Consider the following 22,870-nt stretch of genomic DNA (forward strand, 5'->3'; position numbering starts at 1 on the left):
TATTTTCAGTTTGAGATGATATTAGCTTTTTTTGGCCACCATATCCCACTGTCGACTCATAAACTTGCAGTTTAACTAAAGCCCCAGATCCTTCTCAGGCAAACTTGCTGGCTAATAAACTCTGTCTCCTGACCTCATGTACTTGTGGCAACAGGTTGTTTTTTTCTGTTTAGAATTTTATTTTCCAAATTACATGTAAAAACAAATTTTGACATCAATTTTTTAAAACTTTATGTTCCAACTTCTCTTCATCCCTCCCTCCCCTCCCAAGAACTCAAGCAATTCAATATAAGTTATACATGAGTAGTCATGGAAAACATCTCCACATTAGCTAGGTTGCAAGAAAAAACAGATAAAAACAAAACTTCAGATTAAGGAATTATTAAAAAAAAAAGTGTTTCAATCTGTTTTCAGATACCATCAGTTTTTTCTCTGTAGATGGATTGCGATTTTCATAAGTCCTTCAGAGTTATATTGGATCATTGCCTTCTGGAAATAACCACATCCTTCCCAGCAGATCATCTTACACTATCGCTGTTCTTTTGTATACAGTACATTTCACTCTGCTTCAGTTCATGTAGGTCTTTCCAGGTTTTTCTGATAGCATCCTATTCATCATAACTTTTCTGTAGTCCCTTAAACTTGACAAAGAATTTTCTTCAGTGGCAACAGTTGTAAGACTTTGCATTTTCTGCTACTGAATTTAATTCTACTAGATCCAGGTCAGTATTCTAGGATGATCAAGATCTTTTGGGTCCCAATTCTATCATTCACTGTATTAGCCAACCCTCTCAACCTGATGTCATTAACAATTTTGATAAGCAAACGACCTGTCTTTATCAGTCATTAATAAAAATGTTAAGGGGGTGAGGGAGGGAATAAGTGCCACCTACTATGTGCCAGGCATTGTGCTCAATGTTTCATAATTATTATCTCATTTGATCCTCACAAGAACCCTGTGAGGTAGGTGCTGTTATTATTCTCATTTTGCAGTTGAGGAAACTGAGGCAGACAGAGGTTTGCCCAAGGTCACACAGCTAGTAAGTGTCTGAGGTTAGATTTGAACTCTGCTCTTTCTGATTCCAGACCCAGCACTCTGTCCATTGTTCTACCAGCTGCTTTTATAACACAGAACCAAGCACAGATTCCTGGGGCATTACAAGGTAGACTTTATTCCAAGTTGACATAAAACTATTAATGACTAATCTTTTTTTCTGTTTAGAATTTTATTTTCCAAATTACATGTAAAAACAAATTTTGACATCAATTTTTTAAAGCTTTGTGTTCCAACTTCTCTTCCTCCCTCCCTTCCCAACCCCTACCCCCAAGAATTCAAACAATTCAATATAAGTTTTATATGAGTAGTCATGGAAAACATCTCCACATTAGCTAGGTTTGAGAGAAAACAGATAAAAACAAAAACTTCAGGTTAAGGAATTAAATGACTAATCTTTGAGTCCAGTCTTTCAATTATCTCTGAATCCATGTAATAGTATTTTATTATCTAGCATATGTCTCCATCTTTTCCATAATGATAACATGAAATATTTACCTTTACTATATTTACTTCACACAGCTTCTAGGTGGCTCAGTGGATAGTGTGCTGGGCCTGGAGTAAGGAAGACCTGAGTTCAAATTCAGCCTCAGACACTTATTAGCTGTGTGACCTCTGGATAAGACCCTTAACCTCTGTCTGCCTCAGTTTTTCTCATCAGTAAAATGGAGAAAATAATAGTGCCTGCCTCTCAGGGTTGTTGTAAAGACCAAATGAGATATTATTTGGCTTTTTAAGTATTATTTTATTTTATTTTTTCCAATTGCATGTATAGTTTTCAACATTCATTTTTGTAAGATTTTGAATTCCAAATTTTTCACCCTCTCTCCCTTCCCTCTCCCCTCCTGAGGCCAGCAAGCAGATATAGGTTATATATCATAATCATCTCAAACTATTTCCACATTAGTCATGTTGTGAGAGAAGAATCAGAATAAAAGGGAAAAACCACAAGAAAGAAGAAACAAAGAAGTGAAAATAGTCTGCTTAAATCTGTATTCAGACATGATAGTTCTTTTTTTGGGATGTGGAGAGCATTTTCCATCATGATTTTGTCTTGGATCATTGTATTGTTTTTTGTTGTTTTTTTTTTGTTGAGGCAATGAGGTTTAAGTGACTTGCCCAGGGTCACACAGCTAGTAAGTATCAAGTATCTCAGGCTGGATTTGAACTCAGGTTCTCCTGAATCCAGGGCCAGTGCTTTATCCACTGCACCACCTAGCTGCCCTGATCATTGTATTGTTGAGAAGAGCTAAGTCTGTCACAATTGGTCATCTTACAATGTTGCCATTACTGTGTACAATGTTCTCTTGGTTCTGCTCACTTCATTCAGCATCAGTTCATGTAAGTCTTTCCATGTTTTTCTGAAATCTGCCTGTTCATCATTTCTTACAGCACTATAGTATTCCATCGCATTCATATACCACAACTTATTCAGCAATTCCCCAATTGATGGGCATTCCCTCAATTTCCAATTCTTTGCTGCCACCGAAAGACCAGTTATAAACAGTTTTGTACATGTGGGTCCTTTTCCCTTTTTCATAATATCTTTGGGATATAGACCTAATAGTGGTATTGCTGGGTCAAAGGGTATGCACAGTTTTATAGGCTTTTGAGCATAGTTCCAAATTGCTTTCCTGAATGGTTGGATCAGTTCACAACTCCACCAATAATGTATTAGTGTTCCAATTTTCCCGCATCTTCTCCAACATTTATCATTTTCCTTTTTTGTCGTATTAGCCAATTTGATAGGTATGAGGTGGTACCTCAGAATAGTTTTAATTTGCATTTATGAGATATTATTTATAAAGTACTTAGTACAGTACTTAGCATGTACCAGGCATTTAATAAATGTTTATTTCCTGTTTGTTTCCTTTCTTTCTACTTCCTAACAAAGAGCAACCAAAAGTGGAGAGAGCTACATGAAGATTCTCCCTTACTGGAGGTCTTCAAGTAGAAGGTGGATTATTTGTCAATTGTCTTGTTGTTGTGTTCTTTATCAGGTAAGGATTGGACTAGAGTGGCAGTGGAGTCCTTTCCAACAATGAGATTTTCTTTCCTGCTCCTCCCCCTTATCTACACCCATCAAGGTGGGGCTGACCTTGTTTTAAGTTTAGAGGAGGAGTTAGCCCCAAATTTCCTGGTATAAGTTGTCAAGGGGAAATTGAAGACTTGGGGGATGTGGAAGGATGGAGACAGCTCTGAGCTGAACCTCCCTGCAAACATATGCAACTTGAGAGCTGCCTGCTTGGGGTTTTCAGTTCCTGTTGAGTCAGCCTCCCCCCAGGTCTACAGTGTGGTCAGTCTTGGGGCTGAGAAAAGGGCAGCCAGTGCTATAGGGAAGCACAGGGGACTGAACATGGGTTGGCAGGCCCCCCTGTATGAAAACAAACAAAAAATATATGGCAATATGGATATCGAAGAATCATAGCTGAAGAATAGGAAGGGACATCAGAGGCCCAACCCTCCCACTTTACAGATGAAGAAACTGAGATCCAGAGAATGATTTGAACTTAGATCTGCTAGCTCCAAATTCAGAAGTTTCCCCACTGAACTGTGAAGAGCAGTGTACTGTGATCCAGGAAACCTTGCTTGTGTGGTAAAAATTATTATAGTCCTAACTCTATTTCTAGTTTTAGGCAAGTTACTCAACCCTATTGGGTTAAGAAGTCCTCTATTCCTTTCTCTGTAAAGTTAGTCAATCGATCAATAAACATTTATTAAACACCTGCCATATGTCAGGCATGGGCAGCTAGTTGTCAAAGTAGATCAAGTTCTGGCCCTAGAGTTCGGAGGACCTGACCTTAGACACTTACTAGCTGTGTGACCCCGGGGCAAATGACCCTGTTTGCCTCAGTTCTTCCTCTGTAAAATGAACTGGAGAAGGAAAAGCCAAGCCTTTCCAGTATCTTTGCCAAGAAAACCCCAAATGGAGTCACAGAAAGTCAGACACAATTGAAATGATTCAACAACTACATATGCCAGGCATCGTGCTAAGCCCTGGGGAATACAAAAAATGGCCACAAAAAAAGTCCCTGCTCTCAAGGAGTATACAATCTAATGAGTAAGAACACTTTCATTTTGCATCTGAGGAAAATGAAGGCCTGAAAGACTTGCTAAGATCACACAGGAAGTAGTGGGGCCAGGATTCAAACCCAGGTCCTCTGAATACCAATCCATCACCTTTTCACTCAATCTCAGATGGTTGGACTAGATTGGTAATCCTCAGTTTTTTCAGAGCATGAGGTACAATTTTCCCCTCCCCATCTCCAATTCCCTTCCATTAAATGAATATTTACCAAGCATAAATGCCAAGAACACCAAGGCAAAAAAGAAACATGATTCCTACCCTTATAATTTTATCTTTATCACAGATGTACTTTTGTACATGATAGTGGTTCTAATATTGGTATCCTTTGAGAAAAAACAACAACAACCAAGGACCAAAAGTTATTATGAAGCCACTTCTCTTTTATTTATTTATTCATTCATTCATTTGCTCATTTATTTATTTACTTATCTATCTATCTATCTATTTATTTATTTATTTATTTATGTATCATCCATCCATACATCCATTCATTCATTTATCTGTTTATCCATTTATCTATTCATTTATTCATTCATTCATTCATTTATCTATCTATTTATTCATGCATTCATTCATTTATTTATTTACATGTCTGTTCATTCATTCATTTGTTTATTTTCCCATTCACTTATTTATCTATTTATTTGTCCGTTCACTTTCTCACTTATTTATTTATCTATTTGGGGGGTTAATTTATTTATTTAGATTTTCCTCAATTACATGTAAAGATATTTTTTGAGTTCCAAATTTTTCTCCCCCCCTCCCTCCCCTCCCTCCTCCTGAAGACAGTAAGCAATTTGATATAGGTTATATATTACAATCATGTTAAACATATTTCCACATTAATCAGAACAAAAAGAAAAAAAAGGCAAGAAAAAATAAACAAGAACAGTAACAAAGAAGTAACAACAAAAGTGAAAATAGTATACTTTGGTCTGCATTCAGATTCCATAATTATTTTTCTGAATGTGGAGTGCATTTTCCACCATAAGACTTTTGGCATTGTCTTGGATCATTGTATTGCTGAGAAGAGTTAGGTCTATCACAGTTGATCATCACAAAATGTTGTTGATACTGTGTACAATGTTTTCTTGGTCCTGATGAAGCCACTTCTCAATGGAATTTCTTAATTGATGTCATCTGCATGACTTTGAAAATAATTCCTAGGTATGTGATGACATATTATTCAGGCTACAGCAGTTAATACTTGCTTATTTTTTTCTACTGAACAATACTATAATATTTTGTTAGAACTAAAGAGCAAAATAACAATGGTTGTGTGCACATGTATCCTTTTCTTTTAAAAAATTATCTTTATTGTTTTGAATATACATGTGTAGTCACGCAGATATAACATATTAAATTGTTTTCTCAAAGTTGGGTTGGGGAGGGAGGAAGGGAGAGAATTTGGAACACAAAGTCTTAAAAATGGATGTTAAAATTGTTTTACATGTAATTGGGGAAAAATAAAATGCTAAATAAATTTTTAAAATTTTATTTTTGTTCCATTAGATATTTCCAAGTATATGTAAACTTTTTTAACAATGATTTTTTAAAGTTTTGAGTTCCCAATTCTTTCCCTCCCTCCTCCCTCCTTGAGAAGGCAAACAATTTGATTTCAATTATATATGCAAGGGACAGCTGGGTGGTGCAGTGGATAAAGCACTGGCCTTGGATTGGTAAGGACCTCAGTTCAAATCTGGTCTCAGACACTTGCCACTTACTACCTGTGTTATTCTGGGCAAGTTACTTAGCTCTTATTGCCCTGAAAAACAAACGAATGAATGAATGAATGAATTTCATATATATATGAATGAGGTCATACAAAACATATTTCCATATTAGCCATGTTACAAAAGAAAAGAGAAACAAAATAAAACAAAGATAAAGAAAAATTTTCAAAAGTATGCCCCAATCTACATTCTGAGTTCATCATTTTTGCGTTGGTGGATGCATTTTTCGTGTGTGTGTGTGTGTGTGTGTGTGTGTGTGTGTGTGTTTTGGGTTTTTTTGGGGGGGCAATGAGGGTTAAGTGACTTGCCCAGGGTCACACAGCTAATAAGTGTCAAGTGTCTGAGGCCGAATTTGAACTCAGGTCCTCCTGAATCCAGGGTTGGTGCTTTATCCACTGCACCACCTAGCTGCCCTGGTGGATGCATTTTTCATCGTGAGTCCTTTGGGATTGTCATGGATCGTTGTCTTGATCACAGGAACTAAGTCTTTCACAGCTGAGTAATGGACCTCTTTCAATAACTTTGCAACCCACCCTACCACCTCATCAAGCCCTACCCAGGAGTCCTAATCTAGGTTTCTTTTCCCCTACACCATGTTTTGTGGGCTCTTTGATCAGTCTTACTTTTCACAAGTCACTCAATCTGGGAAGACTGGGACAAGCAGCACGATGTAGTACTAAGGCCACTGAACAAGGCTCTGCCCTTCACTCTGCCTCTATCTAGTTCTGTGACCAGGAGCAAATCAGCTTTCCCATCTATAAAGTGAAAGGGTGTGTGGTTGAATTAGATGATATCTGAGGTTCCTTCCAACTTTAATGTATAACTGTGGCTAAAGCCTTAACACTTGAAATAGAGGATTCAGAACAGGTCTTTCCTTCCTCTATCTTCTAATTAAACCCCTTCCTCCTTAAAAAAAAAAAAATTAAAAGTGGCTTAATGGACAGGGATGGGTTGAACTCTTTAGTAAGACTTGCACATTTGAGAACAACTTGACTCTGCTGAATCAAGTGGAGTTCAGCAATGCCAGAGCAGAGGGTGTTGGTGGTCTACTTGAGGAATATCTCCTAACAGTTCTTCACTCAATTTTTTTCCTGGATGGTTCTATCCTCTTTTATGTGCTAATTATGGCCATGATATAATTACCTGCTTTTTCAGACACTTGTATGAGTTTCATGGACCCACATCAGCTTTATAAGCCTCAATCTTCAGGCGTCCTGGTAAGCTGATGTTTGGGAGAGCAGGCAAAGTGACAACCCCACCTTTCCTCCTAAATAAGTCACAGCCTCTGCCATATGGAAGTCCCTTCATTTCCAAAGAAGTTCCTCAAAGCTTCCCCAAACCAGTCAATCAATCAATATGTCTTTTTTTTTTTTTTTTTTGGTGAGGCAATTGGGGTTAAGTGACCTGCCCAGGGTCACACAGCTAGTAAGTGGTAAGTGTCTGAGGCCAGATTTGAACTCAGGTACTCCTGAATCCAGGGCCAGTGCTTTATCCACTGTGCCACCTAGCTGCCCCAATCAATATGTCTTTATTAAACATTCCCTATGTGCCAAGCACTGTGCTTAGCATTTGGCATACAAAGAAAGGTTCCTCAAGGAGCATTTTAATGTGTTCATGGGGGAGATGTGGACTGATGGTCCTTTCTGTTCCTAGTCTATCTTTTAAATTCAGTTTTCCCCTTACTGGGCTCTGTTCTTCCTTCTCTTTGTAGCTAAACTGATACCAAAGGGGCTACCATCCACAGTATTCCATAGCTCCAACTTCATTACTAATAAACTGTGTGACCCTAGTCAAGTTGTTTAACTACTGTGCGCCTCAATTTCTTTCTCTGTAAAATGAGAGGGTTGGACTAGATAAGTGGTTTATAACATTGGGGAATATTAAGACATCTTTTTAAGGGTTAAAAAAAGAGCTTTCAGATTTTGCTCCACCCCCCTCCGCCATTTCATTCAGTTCGATTCAATTCTGAAGCATTCATTAAGTGCTTTATCTCATCAGGCAGTGGGTGCCAAAACACATTCCCTCCGCACCTTGTTGTCTAGGGAAACCTTGGGGCCAACCTGACCCATTTGATCTTTCTGAGAAACCACAGTCGTTTTGCACCCTCAAGATTTCCTCCTCTGCCTACCTAACCAAGCAGAGGAAGACATTCATTTGCTGTTGGTACTCAGTTTTAAAAAGGCCATGGGGCTTGGGGGGGTGGTGGGAGGAAGGTTGGGGAGTGCCAGTGGATAGGCCTAGAAAAATGGAGGCTGGTTGTAATAAAAATACAAGTTGTCCTTGATGTAGGAAGCTGGGGTTAGAGGAGGGTTTGGATGACTAAAGCTACAAAAACAATCACTCCACCTGTTTCCTCCTCCTTGCTGGGATGCCCATGGTCCCTTGCCTTCCCCTCCTTTTCTTCCTTAAGGCCTCAATAAATCCATCTCACATCGCCCCAAAATCATTACATTCCCTTGCTAACATGGGCAGGTGAATTGAGGATATAACAGCTATTTAGACTGACTCTTCAACCTAGGCTGAGGACTTCATGGGGAAACTAGTTCCTTGCTAAGCATGCTGGGGTTCATAGTCTGGGGTCCTCTTACTAGCCAAAAAATCTTGGTGGGTAAACAGGGAGATCTGTCCAGTCACTTGGTGTCAGGATGATAGTGACAGTGCAGCTGTTATCCACCCTATCCACCCTCTGGACTTTAATAACACTTTGTTTGTATATATCTCCCTAACAGTACATCCCCCTACATCAGTTCCCCTTAAGAATGTCATGTATCTCTCCTCCCACCACCAAACTCAGTAGCTTCTTCCAGCTTACACGATCATGTGTCCTTGTCTCAACCAAATGTATACAATAACTAGCCAGTCATGGTAATAATAGGTGGTATTTATATAGTGCTTTTAAGTTTGGAAAGTACTCTGTCTATTTTAGTTCATTTGAGCCTCACAGCAACTCTGTGAGGTTGGTGCCACAGGTATCATCTCATGTTACAAATAAGGAAACTGAGGCTCAGGCTAAGTGGCCTGACCATGGTCACACAGCTTGTCAATTTCAGAAGCTGTATTTAAATCCAGTTATCTCCTGCTTCCAACTCTATGGCTCTTTCTTTTTTTTTCATAAATAGAATTTTATTTTCCAAAATATATGTAAAAACAAATTTTAACATCAATTTTTAAAACTTTGTGTTCCAACTTCTCTTCCTCCCTCCATTCCCACCCCCCACCCACAAGAACTCAAGCAATTCAAAATAAGTTATACATGAGTAGTCATGGAAAACATTCCCATATTAGCTAGGTTGTGAGAGAAAACAGTCAAAAAACCCCAAAAACTTCAGATTAAGGAATTGTCAAAGAGGAAAAAAATTTTTTAAATGTGTTTCCATAGGTTTTCAGATACTATCAGTTCTTTCTCTGTATATGGGTTGCAATTTTCATAAGTCCTTCAGGGTTATATTGGATCATTGCCTTGCTAAAATTAACCACATGCTTCCCAGCAGATCGTCTTACACTATTGCTGTTATTTTGTATACAGTACATTTCACTCTGCTTCAGTTCATGTAGGTCTTTCCAGGTTTTTCTGATAGTATCCTGTTTATCATAACTTGTATATAGTATTTTAAGCTTGACAGAGAATTTTCTTCATAATAGCCCAGCAAAGTAGGTACCATACGTTTTGCCATTATAATCAATCATCATAACTATTTCCCTCCATCCTATTCCCTTCTCATGATATTTACTCTATTTTCTATCTTCTTCTTACCTATTCCTTCTCAAAAGTGTTTTACTTCTGACTATCCTCTCCCCTGCTCTGCACTCCCCTTTTTCATTCTTCCTTCCTTATCCTCTTCCTCTCCTACTTTCCTATAGGGTTAAATAGATTACTCCTCCCAATTGGGTATGAAAGCTATTCCTTCCATGAGCCCACTCCAATGAGATCAGGGTCCCTGAGCTAATTCTGTGTTCTAAATTTTTCTTCCTCCCTCCCTCCTCAACCCTCCCCATGAGATCCAAACAATTCAATATGTCACACTTGTGCAGTAATGCAGAACATCTTCATCTTCCTTTAAAGTGTTTTGCTTTTTACTGCTCTCTCTCCCCCAGTCTGCCCTTCCCTCCTTCCCTTCTCCCCACCCCCTTATCTCCCTCCCCTCCCTCAGGGCAAAAATATATTACTATACCTAATCGAATATGTATGTTAGTCCTTCTTTGAGCCAATTCTGATGATATTAAGGTTCACTCACTCCCCAACTCCTTCCCCCTCTTCTCCCCTCCATAAGCTTTTTTCTTGTTTCCTTCATGTGAACTACCTCTCCCCAGACCATCTCTCCCCTTCTCCCTCTCCCAGTCTATTCCTCCTACACCTCAACTCTATTTTAAAGATGTCATCAATACTTCCCCTACTGAGTGAACTTATTTATTGACAAATCTTTATATACTATTTTTTTAAATTCAACTTTCTTTTATTTTTAGATCTAGATTCTCTCCCTCCCATGGCCCTCTCTGACCCTACCCCAACCCATTGAGAATGTAAGAAAAACAAAATCTTTTATAAACATGTACAGTCAAGAAAAACAAATATCCCCCAAAATGTCTCAATCATCACCTCTCTATGTAGAAGTGAATAATATGTTTCATCAAGAGTCCTCTGGAATTGTGGTTAATCATTGTGTTGATGTGCATTTCTCTAGTTATTGGTGATTTGGATCATCATTTCATATGGTTATTGGATTTCTTCCTTTGAAAACCACTTATTCATATCCTTTGATGGTTTACCATGTGGGAGCTAGTGAATATTTCTTCATGAGTTTTGGTGACCAAGAATATATTACCTTGTATTGGTGATGAACTTTTTCCTACTTAGCAGCTATCAAACTGATCTTCCCAAAACAATGATCTAACCATTATCAACCCTTCCCCCTCCACACACACCATTTAAAAAACTCTAGTGACTCATTACCTCCAAGATCAAATATAAAATTTGGTTTGGCTTTTAAAGCCCTTCATAACTACCAACAACGTATTAGTGTGAGGTGTTGGTTGGCATAGCATTTGAGGAGCCAAGTTCACCAACCCTGGTGAGTGAGCCATCAGACTTCACTTTTTCAGAAGTCTTCCCTAACTAACCTTACCTGATTTCAGTTATTCCAGTCTTTATATCAGCCTTCCCTGCCACACCCTCCCACCCTACCCATGTCTACTTCCTCCTTTACTTTGTACTTGCATGTTAGCATCCTGTGGTTGGGGTGTTAACCCAGTATATATGAGAGCCTTATCTGGTTTTGAATTTAGCAATGCATCTCTTTTGGTGACTATCACATACTCATGGTACAGTGGAAAGAGTGTTGAATCTGTAGTCACAGAACCTTACTTCTAATCCTAGCTCTGCTGCTTAGTAGCTGCATGGTCTTTGGGCAAGTATCTTAACCACTCTGGTCCTCAATTTTCCCATCTGCAAAATGGAAAGGTTGGACTAGATGACCTCTAAGGCCCCTTCCATCTCTAGCTTTATGAATCTACTCTTCTGCCTTCCTTTGGGAACTATCTCATCCCTTTTCTCTACAGCCCTACGGATTCTGAATCAGTTTAGGCTTAATTGCATCCTCTGGTCCCACCTGCCCCTCACACCTCACTGCCTTCAGTCCCAGCCTGTCTTTGGAACTCATATACTTGTCCTCATTCTCTGCTTGCTCCCCCATGCTATTTCTACTCTCCAAATAGATGATGTGTTTATGTTCACCATTGGTTATATGCATTCATGGGGCCATGACTAATGTTTTTAGAGATTCATTTGGGTAGCCTACCTTCTCCAATTCATTGTAAGCTCCCTGAAAAGAAGATGTAGTAGAAAGAGGTGTAGATTTAGAAAGAGAAGGTAAGGGCTCAAGTTCTAGTACCACCCCCTCACTAACCTTAGGCCAATCAATATTTCTCAGCTATGATTAATCAATCAACAAAAGTTGATTAAGCTGACAGTAGGTCAGACACTCTGCTAGGCACATAAGTACAAACAATGAAACTATACCTATTTTTGTTTTGTTTTAGTTTTTTGCCAGGCAATGAGGGTTAAGTGACTTGCCCAGGGTCACACAGTTAGTAAGTGTCAAGTGTCTGAGGCCAGATTTGAACTCAGGTCGTCCTGAATCCAGGACTGCTACTTTATCCACTGCACCACCTAGCTGCCCCTGAAACTATCCCTATTTGTACTGAACTTACATTCTAATGGGAAGAGATAATGAGAATATATAAAAAATATTTACAGCATGAAGTGAATAAATACAAAGATATACAAAGTAGTTAAATACAAGGTAGTTTGGGAAGGAGGACACCAGCAGGTGAGAGGAATCAGCAAAAGCCTTAGTTTCTTCATCTGTAAAATGGTAGTAATAATAGTCATAATCACAATCATAATAATTCTTGCCCTGCCCCTACCTTATAGGTTGGTGTGAAGCGAACACTTTGTAAATCTCAAAGTTCTGTAGAAATGGGAGTTATTTTTATTGCTAAAAATAAATGTTAAATCTTAGTTATAAATAAATAGTTATAAATGTTAGTCTTTTCCTGCTCAGTCAAGGACTCCACAAACAGAGGGTGGTCAATCAACCAGCATTTATTAAGTGCTTATGTAATAAATTTAACATAAATATAAATATATTTACATAATATATTTATTAAGTGCATATGTAATATGCCAGGCATCATGGGGAGGATAGGGGCTATAGAGAACAATAAAAAGGGTCTAAGCCTTAAGGAATTCACATTTTTTTTTTTTGCGGGGCAATGGGGGTTAAGTGACTTGCCCAGGGTCACACAGCTAGTAAGTGTCAAGTGTCTGAGGCCGACTTTGAACTCAGGTACTCCTGAATCCAGGGCCAGTGCTTTAACCACTGCGCCATCTAGCTGCCCCAGGAACTCACATTTTTAATGGGAAAAGCAAAATACAAGAAAATTGAAGATACAGGGTATATACAGCACAAATCGAAGGTCATTTTAGAGGGGAGGCATTCATTCCCATCTTCTGTAGAAGGTGGGATTTGAATTGGATCTTAAAGAAAAGCAGGGGGGCAGCTAGGTGGCACAGTGGATAAAACACTGGCCCTGGATTCAGGAGGACCTGGGTTCAAATCCAGCCTCAGACACTTGACACTTACTAGCTGTGTGACCTTGGGTAAGTCATTTAACCTCCATTGCCCCACAAAAAAAGGCAGAGAAGCCAGGAGGTTCAAGAAGGTAAGGAAGGAGAACATTCCCAGCATGGGAGTGGGAGTTTAGAGAAACAACTGCCAGTGAAAAATACCTAGTCATGTGTGAAGAACAGCAAGAAAACCAGGACACTGGATCATAGATTATGGGGGAGGGGGTCAAGAGTAAGAAAACTGAAAAGGTAGGAAGGAGCCAGGATGTAAAGGACTTCAAAAGCCAAACAGTGAAATTGATATTTTATCCTGGAGGTGATAGGGAGCTATGGGAGTTCATCAAGTAGAGGAGTAACGTGTGTGTGTGTGTGTGTGTGTGTGTGTGTGTATGTGTATAAACACACACATATATAATATATATATTATTTATATATAAGTAGAACATTTGTCCTTATATTTAAATGTTTGCATATATATGTGTATATGTATATACATGTACGTGTATGTGTGCATGTGTATGTATATGTATATAAAATGTTTGCCCTTTGATCTTGAAGAGGACCATGAGATCAGAGCAATATCATGACTTGCATTGAATTGGATTTTAAGTGAGGAAGGGTTGTGCAAGGTCACCAACCTCACTCTCTCCTCCAGATCCATCTGGGTCCAGTGGCAAGATGCATCAGGGCCACTGGAGATGGCACGGGATGTTTGAGGCAACTGGGGTTAAGTGACTTGCTCAGGGTCACACAGCTATTAAGTGTCAGGTGAGGTTTGAACTCAGGTCCTCTTGACCCCAAGGCTAGTGTTTTATCCACTGTGAAACCTAGCTAGCTGCCCTAGATGTGATGTCTTGGAGGAGCCTTTCAGCAGTCTAGTGGAGGACTGGATGTGTAGAAAGACATGAGGCAGGGAGACCCACAGAGGCCAGCAGTCAGTGCAATGCCCATTGTATAACTGGTTGTGGAGGATAAGTTTATGGAGCAGTCTTTCCAGAATCAGTCTGAACAGGGAGTTTCTCCACATCTGTTAGCTTCCTTCTGCATTGCTTTCTTCTTCCCATTGTGAACAGTGGAGAGAGAAATGAACTTAGAATAAAGAAGACTTGAGTTCAGATCCTGCCTCAGATGCTAGATTCTGTGACCCTGGGAAAGTCGCTTAATTCCTCTGTGCCTCAGTATAAAGTGAAGGAGTAAGATCCAGTGGTTTCTAAGGCCTCTTTGAGCTTGAAATCTAGGACCTGATCTGGTTCCTTCCTCTGAGGAGCAGATCTGAGGACTAATCAATGATTCTTGTACATTCTCATCACTGCTTCAAATTCTTTCCTAGAACCATGGACAGAGACTTGCTAAAAACCAACCCATGGGATCCTGATGCTGTTGGGGAGGGTCCCGGCTGGAAAAAGACTAGAGCTATCTTTTCTGCAGAATACCTGGATTTTCTTTGATGGAAGGTGAGTGGAGTCCCTTTGCCATGGTTAAAGATCATAATAATTAGAACTAGTAAGGACCCTTGAAGAACATCTAGCTCAATTCCTTCATTTTACAGATGAGGGAACTGAGGCACAGTAATTTGCCCAAAGTCACAGAAGGAGTAAAATAACAGAGTTGAGATCTTCAGACTCCCAATCCAATATTTTCCTACCATTATTACTACATTGCCTGTTTGGGGAAAGGGTTGGAGTTAGGTTCCCCAATTAAGTCTACTTTGACCAGAATGTAAGGCCTGGAGGAGGCGGCTCCCTCCTATGACCTATCGAGTCATTTGAATCTCTAGTGTCTCAAAGGAAACATTGATGCTGTTTTAGTCACTTATCTCATGGGAGTTAAAGTCCCTTGGATTTTATAAGACTCCTAGCATATATCGGAGAGTCAGGTATCACAGAGTTATGTGCTTCTACTTGGGAGCTATTCTCATGGAACAGTATGTGGGACAGTCTTCCCACACGTTGGCCAAGCTTACGTCTCGGAGGCTTGGACCCCAGGCAGTGTCCAGGCATCTTGCTCTTATTCCTTGAGCCCTGATAGTGCAGATTCCCTGTCCCTAGGTGTTCTATTCCCCTACAAGAAGTAGACAAGGTCTCTCCCTACAGGTTCCTTCATCTAACCTCTCTCTCTCTCTCTCTCTCTCTCTCTCTCTCTCTCTCTCTCTCTCTCTCTCTCTCTCTCTCTCTCTCTCTCTCTCTCTCTCTCTCTTCCCCACCCCTACCTACTATGGACAGGCACCTGGATGCAGTGGCACTGTAAGCAGCTGGTTCAAGTCATCTCCTCACATCTTCTGGAGGAGATTTTGGGTTCCATGAGGAAGCAGGAAGTACTGAGAGAGGAGGAGTTTAGCCTTATTCAGGGGGCCAGTTCCCCCACCCAGAAGGTGAAGGTGCTCATCGATCTGCTGGCTGGGAAGGGCAGCCAGGGCTCCCAGGCTGGACAGGACTTCATTGAGAATTCTACTGCCCAGCTCAGCATCCACAGTACTGCCCATGGTAGGCAGTACCTGAAAAAGAATGGGGAAAAGATCTAGCACTCATTATTTTCTCCACTTCTCCTCGCTCCCTTTTTCCCTCTTCTTTCACTCCATCTCCCTTCCTTATCCCTCCCTTTTCCTTGTCTCTCTACCCCTGCATGATCCACTGAATAAACCCCTCCCCAGCCCCAATCTCTCTATTTCTCCCTCTCTACACACACACACACACACACACACACACACACACATATACATATCTGGAAAGAAAGGGATTTATTTAAACTTCTCTTTCTGACCAATTCCCAACTCCTCCCCCATCTTATCTCTGCAGATTCTGGGATGCAGAAGCACTTGGAGGTTCTCTTGAGCAAATATCGTGTCAGCGTGGACATAGGCCTCCTGTCTGAGAACACTGCCTCAGAAAGATTGACCAACTTATTGTTAGTGGAGGGCTTGACCGATCTCCAAATAAAAGAACATGACTTCACCCAGATTGAAGCCACTCGGGGCCAGAGGCATGTGTCCAAAACAATCCCTCTTGAGCGACTGTTTCTACCTCTCTCCAAAGTCTCAATTCCTCCCCGGATCTCTCTGACTGTTGGGGTCGCTGGCATTGGCAAGACTACTCTGGTGACTCAGTATGTCTCCATGTGGGCCCACGGGGAGATCAGTAAGGACATCTCTCTGGTGCTGCCTTTGAATTTCCGGGAACTCAACATTTATGAGAAGCTATCTGCAGAGAAACTTATCCTCTCAGCCTTTCCCCACATGGGTGAGACAGGGCTGACATACTTAGGTTCCAAGCAGGTGCTGATGATTCTAGACGGACTGGATGAATTTAAAGTCCCTCTGGATTTTTCCAACACGGTGGCTTGCACAGATCCTAAGAAAGAGATCCCAGTGGACAATCTTATCACTAACATCATCCGTGGGAACCTGTTTCCAAAAGTTTCGGTCTGGGTGACATCCCGCCCAACAGCTGCCAGCCAGATTCCAGGGGGGTTGGTGGACCGGATGACTGAGATCCGGGGATTCACTGAGGTGGAGATCCAGAACTATTTGAACCAGATGTTTCCTGAGAGTCATGACCTCCCTGGCCAAATCCTGAGTCAAGTCCAGGCCAACAAGGCCCTGTATCTGATGTGCACAGTCCCTTCCTTCTGCCGGCTGTGTGGGACAGTGCTGGGTTACCTGCTCAGGAATGGGCTGGGATGCCAAACCTCAGAGTTGGCACCTCCAAGGACCCTCTCCGAGATCTACTCATGGTACTTCAAGATGGCGCTATGTGGGGAGGGACAGGACAAGCTGAGGGAAAGCCCAAAGATTGAGCAGGCTGTCCACAGTGGCAGGAAGATGATGGGGACCTTGGGCCGACTGGCCTTCCACGGCCTCCTCAGAAAGAAGTATGTGTTTTATGAACAGGACATGAAGGCTTTTGGTGTTGACCTACCCCTCTTACAGAGCAGCCTGTGCGGACGCTTCCTCCTCCGGGAAGAAACCCCAGCGTCCTCTGCCTACTGCTTCATCCACCTCACCTTGCAAGAATTTGCAGCTGCTGCTTATTACTACAGTGCAGCCAAGAGGGCAATCTTTGACCTCTTCACAGAGAGCGGCATGTCCTGGCCCAAGCTTGGCTTCCTCACCCACTTCAGGAACGCCGTTCAGCGGGCACTCCAGGAGGATGGTGGGCAGTTGGATGTATTTTTACGCTTCCTGTCGGGTCTCCTCTCCCCACAGGTCAACTCACTGCTGGCTGGCTGGTTCCTGGGGCGGGATGAGCACAGCAGCTACCGGGCCCAGGCTGTGGCCCACCTGCAGGGCTACCTCAGGGCCGATGCCCCTATTTCCTCTCGCACTGTGAATGCCCTACGGTGCCTGCACGAGCTGCAGCACACGGAGCTGGCCAGGACGGTGGAGGAGGCTCTGGAGAGTGAAAGCCTGGCTGGGCTGTTGGACCCCATGCACCGCTCGGCTCTGGCCTACCTCTTGCAGGTCTCTGAGGTCTGTGCCCGGGAGACCAACCTTACCAGGTGCCTCAACTATGCCATCCTCAAGAGCCTGCTGCCCCAGCTCCTCTACTGCAGGAACCTCAGGTGCCCACGGGGGACATAGTGGGTATTTTCTTGTGAGGCTTTGGGCATGGGGTGGTAGGGGTGAGATAGGTGCATGGACGAGCTCAAGGTCTGAGATGCAGAAGAAAAATGAGCAACTCAGATGCTTTTACCCTTTCCCACACTGAAAGGAGAGCAGCCCTGCCTATTTTCTGTCTTCCAGGCCTTGCCGACTTCTTGCCCATCCTTTCCTCGCAAAGCTCAGAGAGGGCGATAGCAGCCACTGGCCATGACTAGCTGTATGGCATATACCTCACAACACCAGGCCATGAGAATGCCCCCCACCTCACTCCAGGTTCTGACTCACTCAATCAATCAACAAGCATTTATTATGTACCTACTGTATGCCAGACAGGCATTGTGATAAACACTGAGGATATAAACTTCTGCCTTCAAGAAACTTACACTCTAATAGGGGGATTATAACATGTTTATAGATATTAATACAGGATCCTTACAAAAGAAGCATTAGGTGAATTTGGTAGGGAGGAAGACCTCTGGGAGTCCTGAAAGGCCTCTTGAAAGAAGGGCTATTTGAATTGAGCCTGAGAGAGCTCTGGGCTCCAAGAGGCAGAGGAGAAGAAGGAGAACATGGGAGACATGAGGTGGACCCAGAAGTGGGAGACGGAATATTGTATAGAGGAAATATCAAGTTTAGCTAGAATGTAGCATTCTTTTTTTTTTTTTTTAAGTGAGGAAATTGGGGTTAAGTGACTTGCCCAGGGTCACACAGCTAATAAGTGTTAAGTGTCTGAGGCCGGATTTGAACTCAGGTACTCCTGACTCCAGGGCCAGTGCTCTATCCACTACGCCACCTAGCTGCCCCTTAGAATGTCGCATTCTTGATGGGGAGTAATGTATAATTAGCCTAGAAGTAGGCTGGTACCAGGTTGTCAGTGGCTTTAGACACCAAATGAGCATTTGATACTAGAGGTAATAGGGAGCCACTGAAGCTTCTTGAGCAGGGTAGTAAATGTTAACACCTGTGCTTTAGGAATATCCATTCATCGGCTTTATTGATTGCAGATCCAGAGTCCTTTGTTTGGGGTAGGGTAAGGGAAGGGAAGTCCTTTTAGAGGTTCCAGGACTCTCCAGAAAAGCCTTCACAATGTCTTGTCCAGTCCTAGAGTCTGAACCTATTAGAAGAGCCTGAGAAGTACTCACATCCCTCCCATTGCCCCATGACAATTTCAGAAAATGTCAATTTCTAACCTTGTCCCCCAGATTCTGGCCCGCCCCCTTTTCAAGGCTTATATCAGAAACCCCTGAAGTTCCCCTAGGATTTGGGGGTACATGGCAGTTCCTATTCTGTGGTCCATGCCCATTGAGCTCCTGTGACCAATCAGAGTATGTGTCATGTCACTCACAGCTTCTGACAAGAGGCTAGACATGGAGTAAGTGGGAGCAGTTCCTAAGTGATCCAGGGGCTGGTATCTAAGAGAGGCAAGTACTCTCAAGGGTAGTCAGTTGCCAGAGGACCTGGGCAACACCCCCTAAGAATGGCCAGTGGGTTGGGCTTGCCAAGTGCTCTCAGGAGAGAGCTGCACATTCTTGTTGGCTGATCAGAGAGGTCCCGAGGCTCTTTGGGGTGGAACAGGTGGGAAATGGTCCTAGCCTGGGAGTCGGAAATCCTAGGTTAAGACCTGGACTTTGATCTGGATCCCCTATAAAGCAGCTCTCTGTTTTGCTATGCCTCTGGCCCATCCCTTAACTCTGCCTTACACTCTTCCTAAGTCACTACAGAGACCCTATCTATCCAAAATGGACCCAGCTCCTTAAGATACCCCTGGTCATTGAGGAACAGGAGAGGGAGGGGAGAAGAGAACACTTCTTGTCCCTCCTGCTGTTGGTTAAAAAGTGCTCTCTGCTCTGCTCTGCTTGACCAGGCTGGATAACAACCAGTTTCAAGACAGTGTGATGGAGCTGCTGGGCAGTGTACTGAGCAGCAAGGATTGTCACATTCAGAAGATCAGGTAACAACAGCAGCAGCCCAGGGCAAACTGCACCCCCTCCCCTAAGGAGAGGAGGCTCTCCCTAACCCTGCCCACCAGCTCTCCTGATTCAGCAAAAACCATCCTCCTTCATCCCACCCCCAGTGATGTGATGCTTCTTAATAGGTTCCCCAGCAATCCAAGTTGTTGAACATTCATTTATTCATTTGTTCACTGTTAAGTACTCCCTCTGCAAAGTCTGTGCTAGGGACAAAGGTCCTCATCTCATGGGTTATAATATTGGCAGGGATGGGGGGTGGGGGGAGGGGAGGGTGAAATGATGTATACAAATGAGAATATATAATGAATATATACCAACTAGGGAAAGAAGGAAAGAAAGAAGAAAGAAAAGAAAGGAGGGAGGGAGAAGGAAGGAAGGGAGGAAGGAAGAAAGGAAGGGAAGGAGGGAAGAAGGAAGGGAGGGAGGGATAAAGAAGGAAAGGAGGGAGGGAGGGAGGAAGGAAGGAAGGAAGAAGGAAAGGAAGGAGGGAAGTAGAATTCGAGGAAGGGAGGAAATAAGCATTTATTAAGCACCTCCTAAATGACAAGCCCTGTGCTAAGTGCTTTACGAATATTATCTCATTTGATCCTCACAACAACATTGGGAGATAGGTACTATTATGATCTCAATTTTACAGTTGATGAAACTGAGGCAAAGGTGAAATCGCTTGCCCAAGGTCATACGCTAGTAAGTGTCTGAGGCCAGACAGGAACTCAGGTCTTCCTGACTCCAGGCCCAGCTAATGATTCACTGCCTCCCCAGCTGCCTCTGACATTAGGGTTCAGAACTCACTCAGGTTCAGAATAGAGCACAGCAAGAACATAATGAATGGCTGGTAGATAGAGGGCTGGCCAGGGAGCCAAGAAGACCCACATTCAGCTCTCCAACTCCTGCCTATAGCAGTTGGGTAACCATGGGCACTTGTCACAGAATGTCTCAGTGGTCCCAGGTTGGTCCCTGTCTACGTGTTAGAGGAGATGTTCCACGGTCCGAGTGAAGGGCATTTCCATACCATGCATTCCCCACACGGATGAAATGACAAGTCTGCACCCTGCCACCCTCCAAAAAAGACTATAAGGAAAGTGCAGGGTGCTTTGCAAGGTCAGAGGAAGGGCATGTTTTCAGCCTGGGGGCATTAAGGAAGGCTCCCTAGAGATGACTTTTCTTCTGGACCCAGATAAGTAGGCAGCTAGGTGGTGCAGTGAATAGAGCACCTGCCTGGAGTCAAGGAGACTTGAGGTCAAATCTGGCACTTACCAGCTGTTTGACCTTGGGCAAGTCACTTAACCTCATCTGTAAAATGGGAATAATGACAGCACCTCTCTCCCAGGGTTGTTGTGAGGCTCAGATGAAATGATAACTGTAAAGTGCTTAGCACAGTGCCTGGCACCTAGTAAGTGCTATATAAATGTTAGCCATTATTGTTATTAAGATTGCAAAAATTGGAGAGGGGAGGGAAAACAGGCATTTGTTCCACAATTCATTATTGAGTGCGTGGAGTACTGGGGACCCTGTGCTCCCCACCTCATGGGGGGGGGGGGAGAAACAGATGAGACAAAGTCCCTGTCCTTAAGAAGCTTAATTATTTGTGTTTTGCCTTCTCCGTGAGGGTAATAGGGGAGAGGGAGGGAGAGAATTTGGAATGCAAAATTTGAAAAAAAATGTTTAAATTATTTTTACATGTAATTGGGGGAAAATAATAATTTTTTAAAAAAAGAAACTATTCTATTGGGTATAAACACATAAAAAGCTAAATGGTAACAAATACAAAGCACAAATGAGTGCAATAGACAAGAGGCTTGCCCAAACTGTGCCCCTGGGTGTGGCTGGAGGTGCTGGGGACAGGGGGTGGATACAGAAAGTGGTAGAGGAGTTGGAAGATCCGGAAATATTAGGTCCTCTTTTCTTCCTTGGGCAGCTTGGCTGAGAATCAGATCCACAACAAAGGGGCCAAAGCTCTGGCCAGATCCCTCCTGGTCAACAGAAGCCTGACGGTCTTGGAGTAAGTTGGATGTGTTTTCCATTATAAAAACCAGACCACTGGGTTCAGGGACCAGCAGCTAGTCCCGGTTTCTCCTGTCCTGGTGAACCCAGCCAAGGCAGGGAGTTTTGACAAAGGCCCATTCCCCCCTTTTTTTCCAGGGGCCTCTGGTGGAAATGATTAGGTCTTCTGCCTGTCACACGCTGGGTCCCCAGATACAGGATGGTGACATAGCCGATCATTCTTCACCACCATGTAGTGTGTGTGTGGCTGGAATGGCTTCCTTTATCACTAAGGGCCTTTAGGTTTCTCATCTGTCCCTGCCACAGTTACAACGCTTGTTGTCTTCCCCTGCCAACAAGATACTTTTTTGTGTGTTCAGGTATCTGGTTCCTAGTCAGGTGATACCTCTTGCTCCTCTGCTCGGGTCCACATTCTTTCCTTAGGGCTGTTTCTAGCCATGTTCTAGTCATGTATCAGCCAGGCAGGTCCCTGGGCCTCTTTCTCTAAGTGTGTGTCTGGTCCCAGGGGACCCCCTGGTTTTTTTCCCAATAATCTCACTCTCAGGAACCCTCTCCTTCCCTGACCTTCCCCTTCTCCTTCCCCCAAACAAGTACCAAGACACAAAACCCCAAGCCACCCCTCTGAGAATCAGTGATTTCAAGGATAAAGCCTAAAATAGTGACACACAATTCCCTTCAGCAAACAGAGGAAGCTAACCTTATCATTCTTGCTGTGTTGTTCTTCTACCAGTCTTCGAAGTAATTCCATCGGACCACAAGGAGCCAAGGCCTTGGCAGATTCTTTGAAGATTAACCGTGTCTTGATGTCCCTGAGGTGGGTGTTACCAATGACTCCTTTTGCCAAAAGATCTATGCTGTGAGAGGGCCTAGGAAAACCTTCAGGAGCCACAAAGGGGGACTGTGGGGGCAGCTAGATGGCACAGTGGTAAAGCACCGGCCCTGGATTCAGGAGTACCTGAGTTCAAATCCTGCCTCAGATACTTGACACTTACTAGCTGTGTGACCCTGGGCAAGTCACTTAACCCTCATTGCCCTGCAAAAAACAAACAAAAAAAAAAGCAAAGGGGGGCTGTGGTGATACTGGCCCAAATCCCATCAGGTAGACAGACTAAAAGTCATTCTAATGGCCAGGCTTGCCTATTCATAGAGTCATTTGGGTTCCGTGGAATGGGAAACCCTAAGGGGGCTCTGTTCCAGGCTGGCTAGGTGATCCCCATCTCCAAGCAAAACCAAAGGAACAGAAGAATCAAAGGGAATGTTTATAAAGTGTCCTTAATGTATGGAGAGGTGGCGTGACA

General features: G+C 42.9%; 1 protein-coding gene across 1 annotated transcript in view; it reads left to right on the forward strand.

Annotated features, from left to right (window-relative positions):
• Positions 1–14,400: 14,400 nt before the first annotated feature.
• The window catches only part of NLRC3 (NLR family CARD domain containing 3), a 37,664-nt gene continuing 29,194 nt past the window's right edge, over positions 14,401–22,870 (forward strand). Inside the window, exons 1-6 of the mRNA XM_043975320.1 lie at positions 14,401–14,455; positions 15,224–15,484; positions 15,797–17,558; positions 19,463–19,549; positions 21,487–21,570; positions 22,303–22,386. Of these exons, the coding sequence (XP_043831255.1) occupies positions 14,449–14,455; positions 15,224–15,484; positions 15,797–17,558; positions 19,463–19,549; positions 21,487–21,570; positions 22,303–22,386 (2,285 nt within the window). The 5' untranslated portion in view covers positions 14,401–14,448. The remainder of the gene's footprint in view (positions 14,456–15,223; positions 15,485–15,796; positions 17,559–19,462; positions 19,550–21,486; positions 21,571–22,302; positions 22,387–22,870) is intronic.

Source organism: Dromiciops gliroides, chromosome 1 (assembly GCF_019393635.1).
Source record: "Dromiciops gliroides isolate mDroGli1 chromosome 1, mDroGli1.pri, whole genome shotgun sequence".
Classification (NCBI taxonomy): domain Eukaryota; kingdom Metazoa; phylum Chordata; class Mammalia; order Microbiotheria; family Microbiotheriidae; genus Dromiciops; species Dromiciops gliroides.